This window comes from Thalassophryne amazonica, chromosome 4 (genome assembly GCF_902500255.1).
Source record: "Thalassophryne amazonica chromosome 4, fThaAma1.1, whole genome shotgun sequence".
In the NCBI taxonomy this organism is placed as follows: Eukaryota; Metazoa; Chordata; class Actinopteri; order Batrachoidiformes; family Batrachoididae; genus Thalassophryne; species Thalassophryne amazonica.
In genome coordinates, this window is record NC_047106.1 from 131,118,988 (window position 1) to 131,145,576 (window position 26,589).

Below are 26,589 nucleotides of genomic sequence, written 5' to 3' on the forward strand. Positions count from 1 at the left end.
GTTGCTTGGATGGCAGCATGTGTTGCTCCAAAACCTGGATGTACCTTTCAGCATTGATGGTGCCATCACAGATGTGTAAGTTGCCCATGCCATGGGTACTAACACATCCCCATACCATCACAGATGCTGGCTTTTGATTGAACTTTGCAATGGTAACAATCTGATGGTGTTTTTCCTCTTTTGTCTGGAGGACACAACGTCCGTGATTTCCAAAAACAATTTTAAATGTGGACTCATCAGACCACAGCACACTTTTCCACTTTACGTCTGTCCATTTCAAATGAGCTTGGGCTCAGAGAAGGTGGCGGTGTTTCTGGATGTTGTTGATGTATGGCTTTTGCTTTGCATGGTAGAGTTTTAACTTGCACTTGTAGATGTAGCGACGAACTGTGTTAACTGACAAGGGTTTTCTGAAGTGTTCCTGAGCCCACGCGGTAATATCCTTTACACAATGATGTTGGTTTTTAATGCAGTACCACCTGAGGGATCGAAGGTCACGGGCATTCAGTGTTGGTTTTCGGCCTTGCTGCTTACATGTTGAAAGTTCTCCAGATTCACGCAGTTGTTCACAAAGTGGTGATCCTTGCCCCATTTTTGCTTGTGAATGGCTGAGCCTTTTGGGGATGCTCCTTTTATACTCAATCATGACACTCACCTGTTTCCAGTTAACCTGTTCACCTGTGGAATGTTCCAAACAGGTGTTCTTTGTGCATTCATCAAGTTTCCCAGTTTTTGTTGCCCCTGTCCCAGCAAATATTTGCACAAAAACAGAAACGTCTATCAGTTTGAACATTAAATATCTTGTTTTTGTGGTGTATTCAATTGAATATAGGTTGAAGAGGATTTGCAAATCATTCCTTCTGTGTTTATTTACATTTCACACAACATCCCAACTTCATTGGAATTGGGGTTGTAAATCAAGAGCCTTGCCTTCCAGTTCAGCTTAGGGATGGGTATTGATAAGATTTTATTGATATCGATTCCCTTCTCGATACCTCTTGTGTGTACTAAAAGTAGGCTTTAAAGGTTTCTATGTCAACAACATTTTAAATTGGTCACTGGATCCTTGATTTCTGGGCATAAATAAAATAAGTAAATTCTGTAGTTTTTGTCAAAAGTATTTCCTTTCAGACATTTTGGCATGAATGTCACTCCATACCTTTGAGCTGAGCTCAGCCAGTTTGTTTGTATTACAATGTTTGGAAAGAGGTGTCATTTGATTTAAATGGTGTTTCACTTTGAATTTATTCATTCCGACTGGACTCTATCGTTCTAACTTGACTCGGCAGAGAGCCGTGCAGTGTTTGGAGCTGTGTGAACAGAATGGAGGATGATTCTCATTTCTTTCTTGCAACAAGACAGGAGTACCAGTTCGTGACTTTAATCTGCACAAAAGTGACTCATGATTGACATTCAGGGATGAAAGTGGTGAAAAGAAAAGCTGTAACCCAAATTTACCCCTAACACCACCCAAACGAAAATGTTTGAATTCTAGAAGCTCTGAAATGCAATCTGGGGCTATTCCAGACAATAAATTGCAGTGAGTGCAGCATCCATTTTAGTGAGGAAAAAACCCAACTTTCCTTATTCAAATTCATTCCAGTAGTATTCTGCTCTTACTAGGATGCAGCAGTTTTCTAGCTTGGCAGACAGTTCTGGAGAAAATCACTGAAGAAATTAACAAATTGAAAATATGGGTTGATCGAGACGAATTGTCATTAAACTTAAATTAAACAGGGATGAAGTGGATTTGTAAAAGTCACTAGGTGTTCACAGGAAACAGTTATTTATTTCTATATGTATTTATTTATTTTCATTGTTAGTTGGTTTTTGGTTGTTTCATCAGGTTCTTTGTCTCTTTCTCTAAAATTGTATTGTAGCATTATTGGTTATTATTACTGTGTGGAGAACAGATTATGTTGTTTTGCCCCTGTCTTAAAGTAACCCTAATGATGTACTTGTTATTATTACACTAATTGCACAAATTTGTTTTTGTAGCCACTAACGACTGGGAGTGAAGCATGCTGGGGTCATTCTGAACTGGGAGTGAAGAGCTGGGGTTATTATGTTTTTGCAATAGGAAATAACTTTCAGATGCCTGTTGATTAAAGGAATTATGTGCGCCAGGGAGTTTGAGATGGCCACTCACCCTCCCTTCGCGCACACACTAGAAAAGAGGGGGCAGAGCCATGCTCCGATAGAGTCTGCTGCGGGTTACGTACGAACGCCCAGCCGGTTGACAAGCGCACTCTGCCGAAGGTGTTGGCTCTCCACCTTAAAGGCGTCACGGTAAGAGAGAAAGAGATATTTTATGCGCTGCAACCACTTGTGTTTGATGTAACTGCTTTTGTGGGGAATAAATATACGCCTGTTTGTTCTAGCAAAATGCAGTCTGTGTGATCATTTCTGTGTGCCGATCTGACCGAACCTTGTTTCAAAACATTTTTGGCGTTGTCGGCAGGATAAAGTGCGTTCAGACTACACACAGAAATGTTTTGTTTTAGAAGGGGGAAAGGAGATGTGGAGGAGGCATCTCAACAGGAAGAAGTGGTCCCGGGGTGGGATGGGATTACTTTTAAAGAAATAGGCCAGCTTCTACGGAGACGCGGGGGACTCCCTGGGCCGTGGACTGGAGCAATTCCCACCGCGACACCACCGGTTTTATGTGAAATGTTAAAGCGGGTGGAGGTTAAAACGAAAGCTCCATTGGGAGGTATTTTAGAGATGATGTGGATTTGTGCGGAAGCTTGGAAGGAGCGAGTCTTAACTTTAGACACAGTCCGTTCGTCAGAATGTGCTAAGTCACAAAAAGTGACGAAGTTAGAACAACAGGTAAAACAGTTGGAGGGACAGTTAAAGGAGTTTGTATGGGGGGAGGAACAACAATGCTCATTTGATATGGCAAAGGAAGCCATACAGCAGGCTGTGTCCTTAGGAAAAATGCAATCAGGACCAGTAGAACTTCAAGTGTCTGCTCTAAATGATTATGCTAATTGGAGCTTATGGCAAAAACAAAACAGGATACGAAAACCTTTAGGGTTCTGGTCGAGGAAACTCCCAGATGCGAGAATGCGTTATACGCCTTTTGAAAAACAGCTTTTAGCATGTTATTGGGCGTTAATTGAAACTGAATCGCAAACGGCAGGACATGAAGTAATGATGAGGACACATATACCAATTTTGGCATGGGTGATGAGTAATCCCACCACTCACCGAATAGGGACAGCTCAGGAGGCTAGTGTAATAAAATGGAAATGGTATCTATCAGAGCGGGTAAAGCCAGGTGAGAAGGGGGTTTCGCTGTTGCATGAACAAGTAGCTGATGCTCCTGAGAAAGATGAGGTACCTTTTGAAGTTCAACCATTAGAGGAATCTCCTGTGAAAGCGGGAAAAAGATGGGATGATTTGTCAGATGAGGAGAGAAGTCGAGCATGGTTTACGGATGGTTCTTGTCAATATCAAGCAGGAAAAAGGCGATGGAAAGCAGGAGCTTTCAACCCACAATTAGGTCAGTCTTTAGAAGAATTAGGAGAAGGAAAAAGTAGTCAGTGGGCGGAGTTGAAGGCTGTGCATATGGTGATCATGCAGGTAGGAGAAAAAGGAGTTAAGCCGAGTGCCCCTCCCATTGAGGAGGAAGAGGAGGAGGATTCCGATGACGACATGGTGCACATAGCTGCTACGCGTAAGGTCAAGAAAGATAGAAAGAAAGGAAAGAATAAGGGAAGGCGTTCCCGGAGTCTTGATTGTTATGATGAGGATTAGGAAAATGGTCAAGCTCTTGTGGCCCGCCGAGATTTAACACAATGGTCCACAAGTGATATTAGGCCCTATGTTCGATTGGAAATTTATTGGATTAAATCAGTTCAAGTTACTTCGGCTTTAGTGGACACAGGAGCGGAGGCCTCATTAATTCATGGCAATCCAGAAAAAAAATGAAGGGACCAGTAGTTCCGCTAACTGGGTTAGGAGGACAAATGGTTTATGGAAAAAGTATAAAGATACCACTTAAAATTGGAAACATGCCCATTAAAACCTATATGGTGGTAGTAACTCCAATTAATGAATGGATTTATCATATTCCCTATTACCCGCAAGCGGCGGGACTAGTAGAACGAATGAATGGGCTCCTTAAAGAGACCCTATTGAAGCTGTCAAAAGATCGCACTATGCGACAATGGAGACAGGATTTGACTACTGCCGTGGACCAGTTGAACAGTCGGCCAATAGGGTCGGGATCCACACCCTTGATAAGAATGATTTCAGGGGAAGAGATAGAGCATACTACAGAAAGCATCAAAATGTGGAAAATTGATCCACAAGCGGAATTACCTGTCAGAGCAACTCCAGGCTCAGCAGGATTAGATTTAAGGACATTGACAACCGTCACATTGGTACCTGATCAAATTCAAGTGGTAAAAACAGGGCTAGGCCTACAGTGTCCGAAGGGCACATATGGGCACGTCCTGCCACGCAGTGGTCTATCACTCAAAGGGCTGACTATTCAAGCCGGGGTGATAGATGCAGATTACCAAGGCGAGATTGGAGTGGTTTGTAGATTGTTTGGAGAACAACCCCTGATATTAAACAAAGGGGAGAAAATTGCTCAATTAATAATTAAACCCTGTGAAATGGGGTTCGTACAGGAGATACCAAAACCCGTAGTAATAACTACACGAGGAACGCAAGGCTTTGGTTCCTCAGATCAAGCAGGTGCCAAAGTTTGGGTTAAACAACCTAACGGACCGCCTAAAGCGGCAGAAAGTATAGCTCAAGGGAATGATGCAACTGTTGGTATACTCTATCAGGGTGAAGAAAAATGGGTAAATGTGCCTGTATCAAAGTGTTATGTAAGAGAAGACTAATCGTCGTCATTCTACCCGTAGTTACCCTTGTGTTGTCTAGGCTTGATGCCCTGGTGGGAGTTGCTGATCGGGCGATCAAGAACCACAGGAGGTGGGCGCCGCCATGGCAACCAGTGGAAGTCCCTGAATTGGAGGTGTCGGTTGCTGGGTCATACTCCTCCTTGTAGGTGGTGCCATGGTCTCCAGTTGTTGGGGGATGACAGAAGGAAACGAACTTGAAGAGATATCATTGTTTCAAACAGGATGGAAGAACTCTGCCAACAACAGAACGCAAGATGATTCACTAGTGATTGCAAACTATGGCGATGTGTGAACTGTTTTGCCAGACACCATATACCAGTATTTACTATGGGATGTAATGTCACTCTTCGTGCTAGGGTGAACATGTGTGTTTTTAATATGACAAGTTATTCATGTAGTAATGTCAATGGAACCACCTGGACTATTAAACCGTGGAGTAAAGTAATGATCAGTAATAGTACTGAAATTAAAGGGAGGAGATCATTCCTGTACATGCTGTGGGTACTACCAACAGAGGCTAAGGCAACACAAACCCAGGTTGCACCTTTAATTGATACCTGCACCTATTTGGCACAAGCAACAGTGAAGACAAAGGTATATTGGCAAGTTACCTTTCCAAATATTCCAACTTGCAAAAGGCGCCGAAGAGCGTGGTATGATACTCTATTAGGAGGAACAGGAACTGTCTTGGGAGTATCAAATACAGTTGATAATGAGGTAACTAGAACAATGTTATCAAATACCGGAAAGTATTCGTCTCAAGTACTCCATCAGGTTGGAGAGTGGTTACCAACAGCGTTGGTGGGACAATTACAAAATGCTAATTTATGGCAAAAAAGTTTTCAATGGCAATTGAAGTTATGGAATGAAACATATGATTCATTGAAAAATCTCTCACATATGGGAAATTGGACAGTGTGTGCAGTACAAACTATTCATGCAGAAGCTCAAAGAGAGAGATTTCAGCGTATAGTTACCACAGGGAACTATCATGATTGGAGGATGATTTGGAATATAAACAATACCTTATGGTTAAAACTGCATCCGGAATTTACACGATGTAATAAAACGGTATGTACTGGGCATTGGACCCAGTACAATGTAATACAACCAAAGGTTGTTTGTAAATATCAAGTATTACCTGTGATAACGACTAATGGTTATTGGTTCTTGCATATGGATGGAGAGTGGTTAGAACCAAAAACCAATATAACTTTTGATACTAAACTGTGTGATATAACGGATAAGGGTATGGCCTGTGTGCTGCAAACTGAATATGCTAATCCATGTCTAACCGACTCAGAGGTTGTACTTTGTGACTGGACTAGGGAAACACCAAGAGAAATGTTGTGGCAGATCGGCCCACATGCTCTGTGTGTTGCAACAATGAAAAATAATTCACAGGTACCTTCGGTTCCGTATACTGGCTGCCTGAACAATGTGCATTTATGGCATTGGGGTGATCGGACGTATCGTTTGACTAATTATTCTGTATCAAGTCGGCTGACTTCGGTACAATGGGATGTATTGCATTCCCCATGGAGTCTTTCCCTGGAGCGTTTCAAATGCGCATTGGAACAATCTACGGAAATTCAGCAATTAATAGAGTCACATACGTCCAACGTCTCCAGTCTCATGGTGTCTACATTGATAGCTAGCGAACGGGTAAAACATGTGGCAAAATTAGTACAGCAAGTGTCAGCACACCATTGGTGGGATATCTTTTCAGGGATGTCCATCATTGCCAGGAGTACCTTAGTGCCACCCTTAATTTTATTAATTATAGCAATATGTGTTATGTTATATGTTTACGGCGAGAGGTGGAATGGGTAATATTTCAGCGTATGAGATGAAGTTATCTTTGCTATGTCATGATCCCTTTGGAGTAAACCAATATAATGTCACAGTAGACCCCACAACATCGGGTTTTGTATATGAGTATATTGTTTGGAACAGGTATAATCAAGACTATATTACTCAAAATTTTGTTTGTGAATCACTAGAAGAAATGTGGGAAATGCTATGGCAGGACATAATCGTTGGAATAGGCTGGAGCCCAGCATTACCTGAATCTGCTAGTGGTTACATAAATTGACTGGTGCAAAACACCAAGAGTGGAATGTGTGGAGAACAGATTATGTTGTTTTGCCCCTGTCTTAAAGTAACCCTAATGATGTACTTGTTATTATTACACTAATTGCACAAATTTGTTTTTGTAGCCACTAACGACTGGGAGTGAAGCATGCTGGGGTCATTCTGAACTGGGAGTGAAGAGCTGGGGTTATGTTTTTGCAAGAGGAAATAACTTTCAGATGCCTGTTGATTAAAGGAATTATGTGCGCCAGGGAGTTTGAGATGGCCACTCACCCTCCCTTCGCGCACACACTAGAAAAGAGGGGGCAGAGCCATGCTCCGATAGAGTCTGCTGCGGGTTACGTACGAACGCCCAGCCGGTTGACAAGCGCACTCTGCCGAAGGTGTTGGCTCTCCACCTTAAAGGCGTCACGGTAAGAGAGAAAGAGATATTTTATGCGCTGCAACCACTTGTGTTTGATGTAACTGCTTTTGTGGGGAATAAATATACGCCTATTTGTTCTAGCAAAATGCAGTCTGTGTGATCATTTCTGTGTGCCGATCTGACCGAACCTTGTTTCAAAACAATTACTATTGTTGTTGTTGTTGCTATTATTACTAATATATGAATAAAAATAAATTTAAAAAATTACAGGTTGACTCTTTTCAGACAACGAACACTGAGCCATGAATTATTATACAGAAAACAAGTGCACACAAACGTGCTGAGATGCAAACAGCTTAATGCTAACTTTAACATTGAAAATGTTTGACCGTTGGGGTTTTTCATAATTATTGTATGGCCTTGCCTTACAATATAAAGCGCCTTGGGGCAACTGTTTGTTGTGATTTGGCGCTATATAAAAAAAAAAAGTTGATTGATTGAAAATGCCATAGACATGCTAATGTGTTAGCATCGGTCCTGTTTTTAAGTTATAAAATACATCTATCAACTGTTTCAGAAGACCATAACAGGTCAGTTTAACATAAAAAAAAAGGTAAATATTATTCACAGACACATGCTCTTTAGGGTTTTAGCGGGGAAAATTAAGATAAAGCTAAATAAAACAATGAATCAACGAAGCAGCAGATCAAAGCACTGCTTCGATCTGTGGATGACTGCTTCAATTGGTTCAAGGTTCAAAGCAAAGCTGCGCTGCAGAAAAGTTGATTACAGACCCGCTGCAGGGTCTGTAATCAGTGTCCAGAAATTCTAATTTTCCTGACAAACACCCCCAAAAGCAACGCCCACTCTGAAGGACTGATAAGGGAATTGTTAAGCAAAAAGTTTATTGATGTTTGTGGATCGAGTCATTTCTTAATGATACCTGAAAGGAACCGGTTCTTGATACCCATCCCTAGTTCAGCTCTTTCTTCACCACAATGGAGAAGCGCCTGGAGGACCTCAGGCGCAGCACCGATCCCACTCACTGACTGCCATGTGATTGGCTGATTAGCTATTTGTCTTAACAGGCAACTGAACAGGTGTACCTAATAAAGTGATCAGTATGTGTGTGTGTGATGATAGTTTATCAATTGCAGTAATTATAATTGAAGTGTGTTTAGAAATACAAGTTCATATTTTCGGAGAGGAACGTGTGAGAAGACTGTCGTATTGTAATGATGTTGTGTGAACACTATGCTAATTCCATGCTAATGTCTTCCAGCTTCCGATTAAAGTTGGACACCAGAACACCCACACTAAAGTGAGCACGGAGCACAACAAGGAATGTCTGATCAATATCTCCAAATACAAGTTCTCGCTTGTCATCAGTGGCCTCACCAACATCCTGAAAAATGTTAACAACATGGTAAGTTGGCCTCTTCCTCCATCATGTGTTTAGCTAAAACGCAGACAGCAGCTTTGTAGTGTTTTCCGATGAAATGCTAATGCTGCATTCACGTGAATTGTAGAAAAGCATGACTGATGGTCAGTCGTCATGTGAAATGTGCTAATTTTACAGTGTTCTTAAGGCCGACAGGAATTTGATTAAACGAAAGATACAGCATCATGGGCAAGCACTGTCTACATACTGATTTCCTTTAAACGAATTATTTGCTACATCATTATCTTCAAGCTGTCTTATGTATAGACTTTACTTGAATGGGCCGCCCATTTGACAACACACTGTCATTTTGTCATTTTTATTCCCCCGGTATGACGTATGGGGGCATATAGCAGTCAGTTTGTCATCTGTTTTTCCTTTTAGTGCAATGTCTCAAGAACAAGTTGACCAGTTTCATTCATATTTAGCATAAGGGTGTACTTGGGTGATCCCCAGGCACCAGTCGTTGACGGTGATCTTAGGGTCGATTTCAAGGTCACAGCAATTTATTTGTTGTTGCTTGGGATTTTTATAGAGATTCATTTGAAGTCTGAATATGTACAAGTGAATAAAACCAAAAATCATGAAAATGTTTATTTATTTATTTATTTATTTTTAGCAAAAACTATTGATGTGGTCTTGTCATTCCAGCTGTTTCATATGGGATTGTAAAATACATTGACGACATTGTTTATATCATCTGCAAACTGATCAGAGGTTATAAATGACTAAAATGTAAGAATGAGGCTTGGTGTCATTCAGTGATTATTTAAAATTACTTGCCTTGTTGTCTAATGCTTTGTGATGGTTTGATTGTCCACAGCGGATATTTGGAGATGCTTCTGAGAAGAACCTCTACCTCTCCCAGCTCATCATCCTGGATACACTGGAGAAGTGCCTGGCTGGGGTGAGCACCACTTTTGTTAAATGTATTGAGCACTACTGTCACAATGCTATCTATGTATGGCTCTTTGTTTGGAACTTTCTACTGCCTGTACAAATAGGGATGCATGATAATATCAGGAAAACCTCATTATCAGCTGGTAAGAGCTTAAAATGTTAATTATCATCATCTGCATATATACAATTTTTTTCCCCGATACATCTGTCCCATAAAGTTACACATAAAAAATTTAGCATGCATGCTTGTCTCTTTGAGACTGTATATATCATCAGCACTTGACTGAAAAACTGTCATGATTTGTTGAAGTGGAAATGCATTATGGGAAATGTGGTTTGTTTGAGGTTTTAGCACTGTTAGCCTGCAGAAATATTTTGTAGGTATTGTTTTAGGCCATGGAGGTTGACCAGAGCAAGAGCAATGGCTTCAAGCAGCGTTTCAAAATCTATTAAATATTTCACATATCTTGAAAATGACATCATGTGAGGAATACTAGAAGCACAGCAAGACTATTAGCATACACGTACCAGCATGCATATGTGTGTGTGCTCTCACAGAGTGCTGCCTGCTGAGTGTGACGCGTAAAGAGAAATCAGATTCTTTGGTTAAAAATTAATAGCGGCTGAAGATTTTTTTTTTTTTTTTTTTTTTTTTTTTTGGTCAGCTTTTTGCCTTAGAATGATGGTGACACTGGTTGAAGTTGAAGTTCGGAATTAAAACTAAGTGGTGCAATGGTGAGCTGACTGTCACAGTGTTGTTTGTGGCTCACAGAAAACATCACATAAAGGTGGATCTTTGTTCAACCCAGGTTTGGACTGTTTTAATTTGAACCAACAGTCAGCTGAAGTCTTTTTTGGCCTTGTGGGTCCCAAAGACAGTGTCACTTCTGTTGTGAGGGAACATCAGTGACATTGTGGTCATGTGGATAATGTCAGGATAATGGACAGGATAATGTCAACATAATTATGTCATAATTTATCCATTTACAGGGTAAATCTGCTCCAGAGTAAAGAAATTTACTTTCAATAGACCATTGTTGCATTGTTTGGCGCATGCGCACCAAGTACTTTGGAAGTCACTCATGTGGAACGCCTTGGGGTGCAAAGCACTAAGTGAGCAGTTCTCGGACAGGTTTGCTTCATGTAAGTTGCACGGACATGGCTGAAACACTGCAGCAAATGGTGGTAACTTGTCCAAAGAAGGGTGGACAAAGTTCCTTTAAACGTGTTCCACATGTGACAATCTGAACAATAAGACGAAATTTAGTAGAGAACATTGGCACCGGCAGCTGTAATCCTGTACGTATTGTGCATGCATCACTGCTTTATTCATGAAGATCACTCAATATTACAACAATAAAAATACAACCCCAATTCCAATGAAGTTGGGAAGTTGTGTGAAATGTAAATAAAAACAGAATGCAATGATTTGCAGATCCTCTTCAACCTATATTCAATTGACTACACCACAAAGACAAGATATTTAATGTTCAAACTGATAAACTTTATTGTTTTTGTGCAAATATTTGCTCATTTTGACATGGATGCCTGCAACACATTTCAAAAAAGCTGGGACAGTGGTATGTTTACCACTGTGTTGCATCACCTTTCCTTTTAACAACACTCAATAAGCATTTGGGAACTGAGGACACTAATTGTGAGTGTCATGATTGGGTATAAAAGGAGCATCCTCAAAAGGCTCAGCCGTTCACAAGCAAAGGAAGCGAGGATCACCACTTTGTGAACAACTGCGTGAAAAAATAGTCCAGCAGTTTAAGAACAATGTTTCTCAATGTTCAATTGCAAGGAATGTAGGGATTCCATCATCTACAGTCCGTAATATAATCAGAAGATTCAGAGAATCTGGAGAACTTTATACACATAAGATGCAAGGTCAAAAACCAGCATTGAATGCCCGTGACCAAACCGACATCACTGTGTAAAGGATCTTACCACGTGGGCCCAGAAACACTTCAGTTAAAACTCTACCATGCAAAGCGAAAGCCATACATCAACAACAGTATTTTTCAGGCATTTGGAAGCTGTACCTCTCAGACTTTGCCCCTGCGCTCGGAGGGTCTTGGGTTTGCTCAGGTGACCCTTGGCCTTAATCATTGGTTAGAAAATGTTTACAAAATGTTACAAAATGCTTTTGGCAGAAAAACTTTTTCTTCCCCAAAGAGTATGATTAATCAGTTTGAGTTGACATAAGAATCACAAAATTTTCCAGTTTGGCAGCACTTTGGCTTGGTGGTTACAGCTAAGCCCCTTTCACACCGGGCCCACTTCGAGTTGCGTTGTGCGGTGTCATGACGATGCCACGTGGATGCAACCTAGTGCCGAGATGATGTAGTTCAACGCCACAACACCGCAAGGGATGCAAAGAACGAAGCTAATTGGACACCAAAAATTAAACATGTTTAACGCAACGTAGTTTCAACGCAGGTCAGGGGAAAGCAACGGTACTCAACGTGACTGGAAGCCACACCCTCACAATACATTACCCGACGCCAATTTATGATTCCTTCTATGTTCCATTGTTCCCGACGTATAAATCGCACAGGATTAATTTTATACCGTGTACACAATGCAGCAGAAACTACATGATCAAAGAGCACAGAAAAAAAATGCTGATCGCAGCCTGGCTGCAGGCAGCTGCTCGCTCTCACCTTAAATTCTCTCACAATTGTTTTTGAATAAAGTCCAAAGTCCTGCTCACAGACTGATTGCCAGAGACAGGACATGTCCACAAAATACAGCATAACTCCAGACATCTCCACATTTTCTCATGGATGGTTTGTTTGCGCACGCAGCTCACAGTCAGAGAAGATAAACTATGACAGAACTCAGAGCGCAGAACTGCAGCTCAGCACAAGACATACAAACTAGAAGAGAAGTCAGAGCGCACACAGACTGGCTGCAGCTGAGTCTGTCTGCAGGTTCTCCTCTGCGTCCTCACCTCCTCTCTGCCCCCCTGTTGCACACACCTGATGCAGACATTCCTGCATCGTCATGACGCCACACGACGCATCTCGAAGTGATCCCGGTGTGAAAGGGGTTTTAGCACTGTTGCATTAGTGTAAAGTGAGGCCTGTAGCCTTTCTTTGTGGAGTTTGCACAAGTTCCCTCTGGGTGCTCCAGCTTCCTCCCACTTCCAAATACATGCAGATTAGGTGGATTGGACACTGTTGGTGTGTGAGCAAGTTGTGGATATTTGTCTGTCTGTACAGGTTGTATCCCGTTTCATACCCTGTAACCAACCTGCTCGGATAGGCTCCAGCCCACCGTGACTCTTGAAGCAGCTATAGAAAATGGGTGGAAGTTTTCTAGTTTTTAAAATGAATTTTTTTTGTGACACTTTGCCTTCAACAACATAGTGTCAAAAAGGAGTTTTTGAGAAGTTTTAATGGCACCATTGCAATCCACAAACAGTGAGAGACCATTTCATGAAAAAATTGCAGTGCAAAAATTTATTTGGACATGGAAGGTAACATCTGACTTTTGTTATGTTGATAACAGTCAAAGTCTCTGGAGTAGATGTCGGATTCTGACGTATGACGCCTACTGTTGAAAACTGATGGCTAACGTTAATTGATGTGGACAGCAGCAAGAATTTTAAATGTTGTCGTGCTGGCAGATGACCCTCTGGTAAAGCCCCGGTCACATGGCACTAGTGAAGGACACTGAAGCCAAAACGAAACAAGAAACCTGGACTTTCGTTGACGTTCGAAGGCATCGTTTAACCATCCAGCTTCCTTCCTGTAGTTGACACTTTGTTAGAATTTTCAAACTGTTAAAAAATGTGAACAAATTGACAGTGACAACCTCAATTCGTCCGTATTTGGTTTTGCTTTCTGTCTTGTTGGTTCCTCATCGTTTGCGTAGTTTCTGTAATGTCAGCGTTCCGTCTGACCGTGTCCAACTTAGTCCATCCTTCCAAGTCCATGTGTGGGACGAAAAGCATCGTTGTCATACAGAAACAATAGTGGCAAGAACGTTTTATCAACTACTTTAACTATTTATGCATGTTCCAGCTGTTTGTGGCTGGCCTGCGTGTGCACACACATTATTCTTGTGAAGACAAACAACATCTCTCACCTGTTGTGAAAACAACCAGATCCTGCACCTGCAGGTGTTGCGGACATGAGGACAGGGCTGGCTGCGCTCGTCTCATACCCGCTGTTGGTCACGTCATTGTGAATGTTTCATTTTGATTTCGTTTAAAGTGTCATGGTCGACATTTGCTTTGTTTTTTCTTTCATTAGGTTTGGTTTTGTTTTGTTGACTTTGTGCCTTTTTTCCCGTTGTTCAGCTATCGCCGTGTGTCCGGGCCCTAAGATAAAAAAAAAAAAAGATAACTATAAGATGATTACCTTGCTGTCCAATCACTTCAAAGCAAAACAAACTGCAACCTGAGCATGGTCAGTCCACAAATGTGCATAATGAAGCCATATACCATAAACTGGCCTTCTGCTTGTGAAACAGTACAAAATAATATTTCAGATGTTATGATTTTTAGGCAGGGGTTTTTTTTGGTACTGTAGCGTTGTATGATGCTGACCTGTAGTCATTCGTCACTTTAGTTGATAAAATCATTGAAATAAAACTTTCTCTTTTGCTGTTTTTGTCTCATCTGTCCTCCCTCCTCAGCAATCCAAAGACTGCTTGCGACTGGATGAGACCATGCTGGTTAAACAACTACTGCCAGAGATTTGCCATTTCATCCATACATACCGCGAGGGCCAGCAGCACGCTGCTGAACTTCGAGCCTCGGCCTCAGCTGTCCTCTTTTCTTTGAGCTGTAATAACTTCAACGCTGTCTTCAGCCGCATCTCCACCAGGTAACCTTGATTATTGGCTAATAATGCCGCCCCCTGTCCATGGAAAAACATTTTTGCTCCACGTCTAATTTTTTATTGTTGGCAAGACTTTTTCCTCGCTTCTGAAACTAAGGACCCATAAGTCCTTAGTTTTAAGATGTTGTAGCCATACTGGGGAAGTGGTTGCTTTGACTGACAACTTGTGTGTTCCACTGAGCAGATCTCAGAGCTCCAGGAGCACAGAGGCTGCTCCTTGTGGCTGCTAATTGTTGTGGAGGACAGGGCCTGTCTTTCTGAGCACTTTATTACAAATGTCTATGACAGTAGTACTTGTGTTGTTATTGTCCTAACGCATCATCTAAGATTGGGCTGCCCAAAACGTTGAACGCGATCAGCCGGTCGATCACAAAGATAATGTGGGTAGATCACATGACATTAAAACTGGCCCGTAGGGGAGGTCAGGGGTTTGACCAAAGTGTCCACTTTCAGCTTTTGGTGCTGCGAGCTGTTCCTCCGCTGTTTTGTGCAGCAGCTCCGAGTTGAAAAAAAAACCTTTGTCATCATCTCTTTGTGTCTCAAAGCACGGTGATGACAGCAGAACTACAGTGAGCTTTACAAAGACATTTTTGCTCTTTTCATTAAAACTCTGTGCCGCTCTGTGAGTGTCCTAAAAACAGCTAAAGACCCGTGACTGAGCAGGCATTTTTATGGTAACACTTGTGAGGATCTATTCTGCTTTTCTAGGTTACAAGAACTAACGGTGTGTTCAGAAGACAATGTGGATGTCCATGACATAGAGCTGATGCAGTACATCAATGTGGACTGCTCCAAGCTAAAGCGGCTGCTGCAAGGTTAGTTTGTACTTGAAGAAGGATTTTAGATGACAGTGCTTTCATAACCAACCTGTACTGTATTAGTGTACCGTATTTTTTCGTAGTATAAGTCATGTTTTTTTTTTTTTTTACTAGTTTGGGTGGGTTGGCCTTGTAACTTATACTTGGATGCAACTTATATACTGAAAAATCATGTTTGCTATTCATAATAATAATTATAGTAATAATTTGTATAAGACATTCACAGGGGTCAAAGCACTAAACAAGATAAACTCCAGTAATAAAAAATGAATACCAATAATAAAAATACAGTACAACAGTGCACAAAAATACCAAATTAATGAGCTGATAATACATAAATACTTCTTAAACTCTTTAAATATGGTATAGTGGAAGTTACTGGATCAGTCTGGTTAAAATTTTTAACTGACAATTATTCATTTTAAAAAAGCAATTTGTTTGGATTGAAGTGTCATTAAAGGTCTGTTTGTGAGGTTGCATTAGTTAAATATTAATTTGTATATGTGTGTGTGCCTTTGTATAGAACGCCTATGGGTAAATTGAAAATGTCCAAATTAATAGTTTCCTAAACCAAACTTTTTTGCCTCCAGAAGTGTCAATTACTTGGGAGTTTGGGTTATAAAAAAATTGAAATTTAAATGTCTGTTTGCCAGTGGCTGTCCAACTTCATTTAGATTATTCCACAAATATGAAGTATGTGACACCATGCACAGCCATTTCTTTGTTTTGTTATGTAATTTAACAGGACACATCACTATCTACTGACACTTCTGCCATTGTCGTGTTCATTGGTGTTCAAATTTCAATTCCACGTGTAATGTGGTCAATGCAGTAAAACTTGCAAAGTTGGTATAAATGCATACTCCATATGGTAACTAAAGATGTTAGAATGTGTTGTCTACTGCTTTAACATTATCAGACTAAAAGTTATTGCCAGTAGAACCCAGTACCTCACTGTGAGCTGGGTCATTCCATCTCACATCACCCCACAAAAATGTGATTTTAAACCTCACCCTCTCAGATTTAGATGAAATTTGATATATAGGTAGTCTTTTGTGGGAAAAGGCTAATTTTGAAATTTCAGCTCAATCGGACCCATGGTTCCTGTGATATTGCCATTTCTTTTTTTTTCTTAACTTTTTCATGAAAAAGGGTGCAGCCACTGAAATTCAATTGACCACAACTCAGCAGTGTTCCGATTTTCAAAGGTAAGGTATCTTTGGACAGGACTTTACATACGGGACAAATTGAGACAAATTACATTTCTGTACTCTTCAATGAAAATTGTAGCCCCATATGTTCTTTATAACATATTTAAAAAAAAAAACTGTGAGGGTAAAATTTTTAGCTTTCACGCAACTTGAAATTGAAGTTGGCATCCCTGTTGCTAAAATCAGTGTCCCTGTATTTTCTACATACAAAAAGCATTACTTACATGAACATGCACGTGGTTTGGCTATAAATCTATTCATCAGATCAGTTCCTGAATATGAAGAAAGCTGTTAAAATAATTATTAAGGTACGTACATAAACCTAAAGTCTGTCAAGAAGAACTCCTGCAGTAGCCATCCTTGTCCATGTCAACAGGCCATTTTGAATAGTGATGGGAAATTATGAAAAAGTCCTCCCGGGAGATTCTGTAGTTTGTTTTGAATTCAACAATGAATCATCCTTTGATGGCCAATGAAATGTTCTTGCTTGCGTAAATGTTATTCTTAAGTCACCAAATTCCTCTGACACGTCTTCCACAAGGCTATTTATACTCTCACTGTTATTATCCTACATTAATTTCAGGTTGCGCACTGGGTTTGCTAATAGAACCATATTATGCATATACTAATTTGGGGTATTGGGGGCACCACCCAGAAATGCCTGAAATACATGTCACTTCAGAAAAAAGTATCACTTTGTAGCACCTACTATAGGAAGTGCGCCTTTCATTGCAGATTGTTATTCATCAAAATGAAGCTGTACAGTCTTTGACGCACTGAAATATTTTATTTTCAGCACCAAATTGTTGTAAGAAGTCCAATTTTGGCTTTCAAGAAACTGACCCTCCTTGGAAGAGAGAGGGGGAAAATATTTTAGGGCCCTAGAATTTTAGACCCTTTCTATCTACTCTTACACCTGCCAGCCAACACAATTTCACGAAAATCTGAGGTCCTCATATATTGTATATTCTGCCTGAAGAATACCTCTTAAGCACAACTGATAAGTTGAAAGGATCAATATTTAAACAGCTCTAAATAGATTGACTGTTTCTGTTGAATGTGGTCCTTCTTTTGCATTTTCAGAAACTGTGCTGAAGTTTAGAGCTCTGAAGAAACCTGCCCAACTTGCAGTCATCAACAGTTTAGAAAAGGTAGATCTTTTAATGGCCTGTTCGCAGCTATTATAGTTGACATTTAATTGCCATGATAGAATAATTGCCACTTGTGTTGTACATTGTCTTCGTTTGGAGTTTTGTATAGAAACAATACTACAAAGATAAGTGATTTCAAGGGAATGTTAACAGTAACTGAACAGTTAAAATTCAAGTACAAAAATACAACCAAGACATGTTTGAGTCCTTTTGTTTGTCTAATTTTTAACCAAGGCTATCACATATGGCCATTGGGCATTGTGAAGGCTTTGCATCCGTCTGACTGTCTGTCTGTCCGCCTGTCTGTCTGTGCTCAGCATAAGTCCAGTCCTATTACTGCCAGGTTTTCAAATTAACAGGGAACATTCTTGGGACACAGACCTTGGACAACTTCAAAGATGGCTAACGATCTATTTTAAGAGGTTAAAAAGTCACATTCAGTTTAAATCTGTTCCATTTAGTTTTTGAGTGGGGGAGGGGTGACAGGCAATCAGAATAGAGCTACACCGTGACGTCAGTGTCCGCCCTTTCCTTTGTTTTGTGTGTTTATATACATGTCTCTCATATACTATGTAAAAGCTAGTGAGAAATAAACACTTCTAAAACTGAAAATGCTGTTTTTGGAACCCAATAACACCTGTGAACATATTTACAAAACATTTTGCAGATGTTAGTATGGTGACGTCACAGACTAATAGCTAACTGCAAAACTCTTTTGTTTGTGTGTAAATATATCCTCTTTGTCATATATTATGTAAAAGTTAGCAAGAAATAAACTCTTCTAAAACTGAAAACACTGTTTTTGCAACCTCATAACACCTCTGGAGTCATTTGCAAGACATTTGCAGTATTGGTGTGCACAGTAACTTCCGTTCACAAAAAACAACTTCCTATGAAGTTAAATTTGTCTCGTTAATACCAGCAAAGGGTGATCGACAAATATTCCTTGATTTGCACAACTTCTGCTCTTGTCAAATGCTTGTGTGTGTACACACACACACACACACACACACACACACACACACACACACACACACACACACACACACACACACACACACACACACACACACACACACAAGGCCTCCCATAGATGCCGTTAAAACATAAATATTGTTATTGATTGATTGATTGATAGTGGAGCTTTATTTGAACATGTACAAATTGTACGCAAATCAAAATCAAATCAATTTTATTTATATAGCGCCAAATCACAACAAACAGTTGCCCCAAGGCACTTTATATTGTAAGGCAAATGCCATACAATAATTACAGAAAAACCCCAACGGTCACCCGATCCAACCCTAACTATAAGCTTTTTCAAAAAGGAAAGTTTTAAGCTTAATCTTAAAAGTAGAGAGGGTGTCTGTCTCCCTAATCCGAATTGGGAGCTGGTTCCACAGGAGAGGAGCCTGAAAGCTGAAGGCTCTGCCTCCCATTCTACTCTTACAAACCCTAGGAACTACAAGTAAGCCTGCAGTCTGAGAGCGAAGCACTCTATTGGGGTGATATGGTACTACGAGGTCCCTAAGATAAGATGGGACCTGATTATTCAAAACCTTATAAGTAAGAAGAAGAATTTTAAATTCTATTCTGGAATTAACAGGGAGCCAATGAAGAGAGGCCAATATGGGTGAAATATGCTCTCTCCTTCTAGTCCCTGTCAGTACTCTAGCTGCAGCATTTTGAATTAACTGAAGGCTTTTCAGGGAACTTTTAGTAGTAGTAGTAGTAGTAACTGATAGTAATGAATTACAGTAGTCCAGCCTAGAGGAAATAAATGCATGAATTAGCTTTTCAGAAATGACTCCAACATTTCTCACAGTATTACTGGAGGTCAGGGTAATGCCATCCAGAGTAAGGATCTCACTAGACACCATGTTTCTAAGATCTGTGGGGCCAAGTGCAATAGCTTAATTTAAAAGCAGGAAATTAGAGGTGATCCATGTCTTTATGTCTGAAAGACATTCCTGCAGTTTAACTAATTGGTGTGTGTCCTCTGGCTTCATGGATAGATAAAGGTGGGTATCATCTGCGTAACAATGAAAATTTAAGCAATGCTTTCTAATAATACTGCCTATGGGAAGCATGTATAAAGTGAATAAAATTGGTCCTAGCACAGAACCTTGTGGAACTCCATAATTAACCTTAGTCTGTGAAGAAGACTCCCCATTTACATGAACAAATTGTAATCTATTAGATAAATATGATTCAAACCACTGCAGCGCAGTGCCTTTAATACCTATGGCATGCTCTAATCTCTGTAATAAAATTACACAAGACAATAGGATCTTAATAATTAATTAAACAACTGTAAATTATAAAGAACATAATGCTCATACGGCCAAGGGTATTTTAGCATGGCTTTATTTTTAAGTAATTTAGTTATGTACATTATATTCTTTGATTTCTGCCTCTATTCTTGTCCTCTTTCTACAGGCATTTTGGAACTGGGTGGAAAATTATCCAGATGAGTTCACCATGCTCTACCAGAGGCCTCAAGCAGATATGGCAGGTATAGAAAGATTAGAGGTGGCATTCAGTCAAACTTCAACAAAGATTAAATGCACCTTCAGAGCTTACATCCAGTTGTGTAGTTTCCATCATGAAACTCATCCTACTTCTTGGATTTTCATTGGAATTATTCAGTTCAACACATTTAGAATTGCAGTGATTTAGCTAAATTTTGGTGTCATAGCTTTTCAGATTTTTATTTTTTCTGTCAGCTTCAGAGCTACAGTCTACCAGTGGTCCCAAACTGTAGACTTATTGGGACCAGTTGGGGAGCTGTTGGCCTCAAGGATAGAGGGCTAGACTTGTGACAGAAAGCCATAGGCTCAATTTGCAGATCAGAAAATGACTAAGGGCCAATGTCTTTAATTCTTTAATCCAGAAGTTGTTCCTGGTCCGCCTTGCGTGGGAGCACCCTGACATAAGGTTTTGTGTGTGTGTGTGTGTGTGTTTGAATTTTACTCAGGAATCACTGTAAAGCACTTTGAGACTCTGTGTTAAATGGAAAGTATTTGTCTATACAAACATGCTCATCCTGGCATGTCATAAATATTTGACCACTGACATGGTTATTGTGATTGTAGCTGTTGGAGCTGAAACAAATAATACATGTGGACTGTGTTTATCAATGGGCCCTTAGAAGCTGCAGAGAAGTTATTTGACCTGGTGGACAGCTTTGCAGAGAGTGCAAAGAGGAAAGCCGCAGTGTGGCCGCTGCAAATCATCCTCCTCATCCTCTGCCCAGAGATCACACACACCATCGCCAAAGACACTGTGGAGGACAGCAAGGTCAACAAGGTGATATATATATATATACACACACACACACACACACACACAATGTTCACACAGAGCTCAGCCTGAGGCTGCCTGCAGTGCTCACATCTGTCTTCCTGTCCTGTTCCTGTCCTCCAGAAGCTGTTTCTGGATAGTTTGCGGAAGGCTTTAGCTGGCCAGGGAAGCAGCAAACAGCTGATGGAGAGTGCTGCCATCGCTTGTGTGAAACTGTGTAAAGCCTCCACCTATGTCAACTGGGAGGATCACTCCACCATTTTTCTGCTTGTCCAGTCCATCGTCATGGATCTCAAGGTTGGACAGCTTACTGTAGGCCATCATGCATGCCAGGTTTATGGGTTTATTCATTATGTACCTTTACTGTTTTCTTTATTTGTGTACTCATTTGTGTGTTGGTTGTGAGACACCTCTAATTCACATAAATTATGGTATGAAATTGAAAGAAGTTTTCATTTTTGTAGCTCTTTTCATTTGCAACATCTATATTATAATAGCCAACGGGCTGTGTGTGTGTTTGGCTTTGATCATGGACAAACTGGGAGAGCTGACATTTGTCGTTTGGTGTGCTAATATATTTTGGGTCAAGGATGAACGTTGGGAAAACAGAAAGTTGATGGGACAAATAGTTTTTGAGAAAATAGCAATTTTAGCAACCAGTAAACAATGGATGTTGCACTGCAATACACTACGGGAGTTCGGGTTTTGGGGTTTTAAATGTTGTTATTGTGGTTCATGTTAGTTTAACAGTATCGTTGGTGTTATTGATTTATTGTGTTTTTATAGTTCAGTTGATTTAGTCAGTTTAGTTAAGTGTCATGTTTGTACCATAAGTGAAATGTGTACTGCGTTTGATATCTTCTGCCACCGTCTCTGTTTGTGTCTAAAAACAGAAGCATCTGCTTGCGGCAGAATGTGGAAAAGACAAAACGCTCTCCATGTGTGCGTGTGCCAACATTAGTCAAAGACAAACTTTGGAGAACTCACATTTGCTGTTTGGTATGCTTATGTATTTTGGGTTAAGGATGAACATCACCAAAACAGAACGTTGATAGGACACACATTTTTGGAGAAACTACAGATATTAGCTGACGTTGCTAATTACATTCTGGACGAACATGCCATTCCAGCACAGGGCAGTAAATCATCTTTATATTAAAATGAGTGAATGAGAGCGGCTGTAATTTTATTTAGTAAGGGCATAATATAATTGTAAATACTTTAAAAATACATGGATGACAAAAGAAAGTGAAAACACTTATTTCCATTTTGGTCATTTTAAAATCGAATGACAAAATAGAAGTAAAAATAAAATAATAATAATTGTTGTTGTCGGCAATCACTTGTGTCCGAGTAGTGGGTCTGTGGTAGGATCCCTCGGGGATCAATTATTGCTGTTTGGGGGTGACATTGTCTGGTGTGGCTATTCAAACCCAGGGCAGAGCGGAAGAGACACGGACAATTTTTGCAGGGAAGGGTGGGTGATGAGCATGTAAAAAGAAGCCGTTCTTTGTGTTGTTGTCTCTTGGCCTCTGCCTTGCGATGTTGTTCATGTTCCATTGCGGTCTGTTCCCTGAAAGATGGTGCATCAACTCAGAATGGTCCTATGCGGTGGTCTCCCAGTTGATGTTGCAGCAGAGGAGAGTGGCATTCAGTTGGTCATGAAATCGACGTTTATGGGTTCCTCGGGGTCTTGTGCTGTGTTCAAGAGATCGGGATCTCACGAGGGAGTTGGGTTGTGGACATTCTTCTAACGTGTCCTATCCAGCAGAGGTGGTGTCATCCCATCATGGGCTTGATGCTGGGAAGATTGGCTTGGAGAAGGACAGATTCATTGGTGACAAGGTCTTGCCATTTGATCTTCAAGATTGCACGGAGTTTCTGCTGTTGGAAACACTCCAGCTTTTTCCCACCACACGTTTTGACGGACACGTTGATTTCAGGCATTTTTCTGCACCTTTTACAGGCCAGCGATGGTAGTGCAGTGGTAAAATTTCTGGCTGGCAGTCAGAGCTTTTGTAAATTACAGGTTCAAATCCCTTGGGTGGCATTATTTTTCTTTTTTTTTTTTTTGTCTTTTACACAGCAGCTGCGCTATGTGATTACACATGCTCCAGCTGTTGTACTGTGTTCCCGTTGTGATGGTGTCATGCACGCTCGTGCTTGACACCGTTGTGTGCACAAAACCGTCGCAGCAGGCTTGTTCGCACCTGCCCATTGGCTCAATGTTTTCGCAGTTTGCTCATATGAGCTGTTCCACTGTGATTTGCCCTGATTTGTACTCATTCGTACTATGTGTGAAGGGGCCCTTAAACACGCCAGCTGGACTGGCGCAGCTCTCATCCACCTGTTGCAAAACAGCTGCCGTTGGAGACTTGAAAGTTCCAAAACCCTAGTAACTGAAGGGCCCGTTCGGTTTTGTGGCGTCGACCACACTCGCCAGTCACAGAGTGAGTATAACGGTCACTTGTGCGCTTTTTATAGGTTTCAAGGTTTGAGTGCCCTGAAACCACACACGTCCTCCTCACTCCGCCTGGATGCAGTTTAATGTCATGCCAAGGACAACAATAATAACAGTGTGTATGTGATAACAACACCCTAAATAACTTATAAATACATTAAGACAGAAAATTAGCATTTAAAGTAGACCTGCATTGAAATAAATGCAGTCAGATCTTTGGACCAAAAAATGACTTATATTTACACATAGGATCCTTCTGAATGTAGTAAAGTAAATCCGCAAGCCCAGATCTGTCATTCAACGGAGAAATCTCCGTTTAAAAAAATGAAAAATTTACAGCTAACTTTTGGCCCTCCACAAAACTGTCAGCACATCCGGGACGTTGCTGAGACGTAAGAGAGAACACCCTGTCCCAGCATGCATTGCGCGCGCCAACGTCAGTTTGCATCGCTTACAAAAAGCACCTTTTTATTGTCTTATACGGAAGGATCGACTTTTTTTAAAACTTCATATTGTCTTGCGGTACGTTTGGTGAGTACACATTTCTTTTATTTTTGCTTGAAAATTATTTTTGGGGACTTTTTCATACGCCCATTTCATTGAGTGATGTCGCATTGAAAATCTACTCTCTTTAGCCTCCGGTGTTACTGTTGCGGGGTACGGATGCGGGACCCGCAAAGAATCCAAGTCATTAAAAAGTTATAAACCTTTCTCAGTGGCCACGGAGCTCTGCGGCTACGGTTACCGAGACCGTGCTGCGCTGCGGATTTCTGCCCGAGCGCTCCCTATCAAAACAGCGAGCGTAGTCTCTGGACTTGTTGCCAAGTTGACCACACCTCCATTCAGTAGACAGGGAGGTGGTGCCGGAGTTGGCCGCAGTTCTGCACAGCAGACACGGGGGCGGTGTGAGTGGCCCACTGTGGTGTTTACCGAGCCCGCAGACTTGGTAAGCGCATTGGAGGCAGTGAGAGCAAGGCATAAGGGTTGGGGAAGAACGTCGCCTGCTGTCGATGTCGCCGCTGATCTGAGCATGCAGAGCTGTATCTTGTATTCATTGCTACTTACTTTTGGATGTTGAAACCAGGATGTGTATAACAGTAACATTACAAACAGATAAAATCAATTTCAACTGAGAAATAGCTTGTATTGCATTCACTCAATGCGCGGGATCGGACTGATGGCGCTAGCGCTCCGTCTTCTCCCTTGCGTCACGGCAATGTCCCGGATGTACAGGAGGGCCAAATTGTAGCTGCAAATTTGTCATTTTTAAACGAAGATGTCTCCGCTGAATTACAAATTTGGGCTTGCAGATTTACTTTAATGCATTCATAAGGGTCTTATAAATACATATCAGCTATTTCTTTCTGAGATCTGACCACATTTATTTCAATGCAGGTCTACTTTAAAAAATTACGTAATTAGCAGGGGAAATGGGTTGAGTTCCTCTTCTAAAAACTGTTGAGGTCTATGGTTCTAAAAACATTCTGGACTTGCACACCATTCCAACTCATTTTTGAAACTTTGCATTATTTGTGATCACCCTTGAAAAATGTCAGCTACCTATTTTATAAACACTACTCAATCTAGAGCCTGTGGGCAACATGCTAGCTTGAACATAAAATCTGTATATAATTCACTGACATTATTTCTCCTTTAGTTACTGAATAGACAAATCTAACAGTGACATTGATAATTGTGCTCAGGTGGACTAGACACACCTCAAGCTGAATAGTGCCACCTCTGTTAAATCATGAATTAAAAGGACCTGTTTTAGCAGCATGACGTTGGCTAATAGGTGTTGCATGTGTTAAATAATGGATGAGTCAGAATGCGTGTCAAACAATTTGAGATTTGGGGGGGGGTCTTCAGCGGTAGTTGCTTATTAATTGTTGCGGATAAAGGCTTCTCTCGCTACATCCTTATTCCACATTTGTGTGGATTTGAAAGGTACACATTTAGCTTCGCTGTCACTCACCGATCAATGCCACTGAATCCACACTGAAACTCAGCTCAACTCAAGAAAGAAAGTAAAGTATCAGTGCTTTTAAGTGTAATAATTATTATTTTATTTTTTTATATATATATTAAAGGACTGTTAACTGAGCAAGCGATGCTAATAATTGGTTTATGATATGGCTGTTTTTGTAGATGCATCAACATTTTGCATGTCCACTTCGAGCTCATTTGCTCTTAATTCTTCCAGTTCAAACTCTTCAGTGTAATAAAATGTGCTCGGAGATTGGTCCTCTTCATCACTCATAATTTCTTTGTTTGCTTTTCGTTTTATTTGACTTTTAAATTTCTTGTAATGAGGGAAATGTTGGTTCCTGCTGTGTCCTTCCTCTTTTTCCGTCTGTTATCCAGGTGGCATGCCGCTGTTAGGTTCTTTCATCATGGTAAGACGTCCAAAAAGAATTGGACAGGAAACGCACTTCAAAGATTAGATGTTGTATTAAAAAGTGTTGTTGCACCGGTACAGAGTTATCTCAGCGCTGGGATCTTGAACTGGTCACATGCAAACACCAGGAACAAAGAACCCAGACTTTCTTTGTTCTCTGACTTTTATAACCAGCCTAAGCCACTCCCATATGGGCGGTCCTGAACCTGGCTTGAGTCAGTGTCTATGTGAGCTGGCTGCAGGGTGATGAAAGTGGGCGGTGCCTGTTCGCGGTGTGTTCATGGTTATGTAAAAATCTTATAGTGTGTGTTTATGTATGTAGTGTAGTTTCACGCAATAAAAACAGTGTTCCATCATGCTGATTCTTTTTCCAAATAGACATGAATACTTTGGTTTTATCAGTTAAACATATATAAGAAGATGAGATAGTTTTATCAATTAGACACCTGTAAAAGGATCTGATAGTTTTACCAAATACAAGGACATTTTGTGTGTCAGCCATTTTGAAAGGCAGTTAGGTTAACATCAGATAGTTACAAGGACATTTTGGATGTGCGTCAGCCATTTTGTGTTATGCATCATGGAAGACTCTTACACCGTGGAGCTGATCATCACAGCTGTCACTCATCATCACCTGCAGTATATCAGCCCCAGTTCTATACATCTGCCTTCGCGAGAAACTCAGTCCTCCCCTCTACAGATCGTGCAC

At 40.8% G+C, this 26,589-nt stretch overlaps 1 protein-coding gene across 4 annotated transcripts in view; it reads left to right on the forward strand.

Moving 5' to 3' along the window:
* LOC117508745 (neurofibromin) overlaps window positions 1-26,589 on the forward strand; it is a 333,092-nt gene that overhangs the window by 50,573 nt on the left and 255,930 nt on the right. For 3 of the 4 annotated variants that reach the window (XM_034168565.1, XM_034168568.1, XM_034168566.1), the window contains exons 2-9: window positions 8,624-8,767; window positions 9,606-9,689; window positions 14,333-14,523; window positions 15,247-15,353; window positions 17,651-17,718; window positions 20,158-20,233; window positions 20,870-21,027; window positions 21,145-21,318. In XM_034168565.1, the coding sequence (XP_034024456.1) occupies window positions 8,624-8,767; window positions 9,606-9,689; window positions 14,333-14,523; window positions 15,247-15,353; window positions 17,651-17,718; window positions 20,158-20,233; window positions 20,870-21,027; window positions 21,145-21,318 (1,002 nt within the window). The remainder of the gene's footprint in view (window positions 1-8,623; window positions 8,768-9,605; window positions 9,690-14,332; window positions 14,524-15,246; window positions 15,354-17,650; window positions 17,719-20,157; window positions 20,234-20,869; window positions 21,028-21,144; window positions 21,319-26,589) is intronic. The other variant, XM_034168567.1, reaches the window with a different exon arrangement.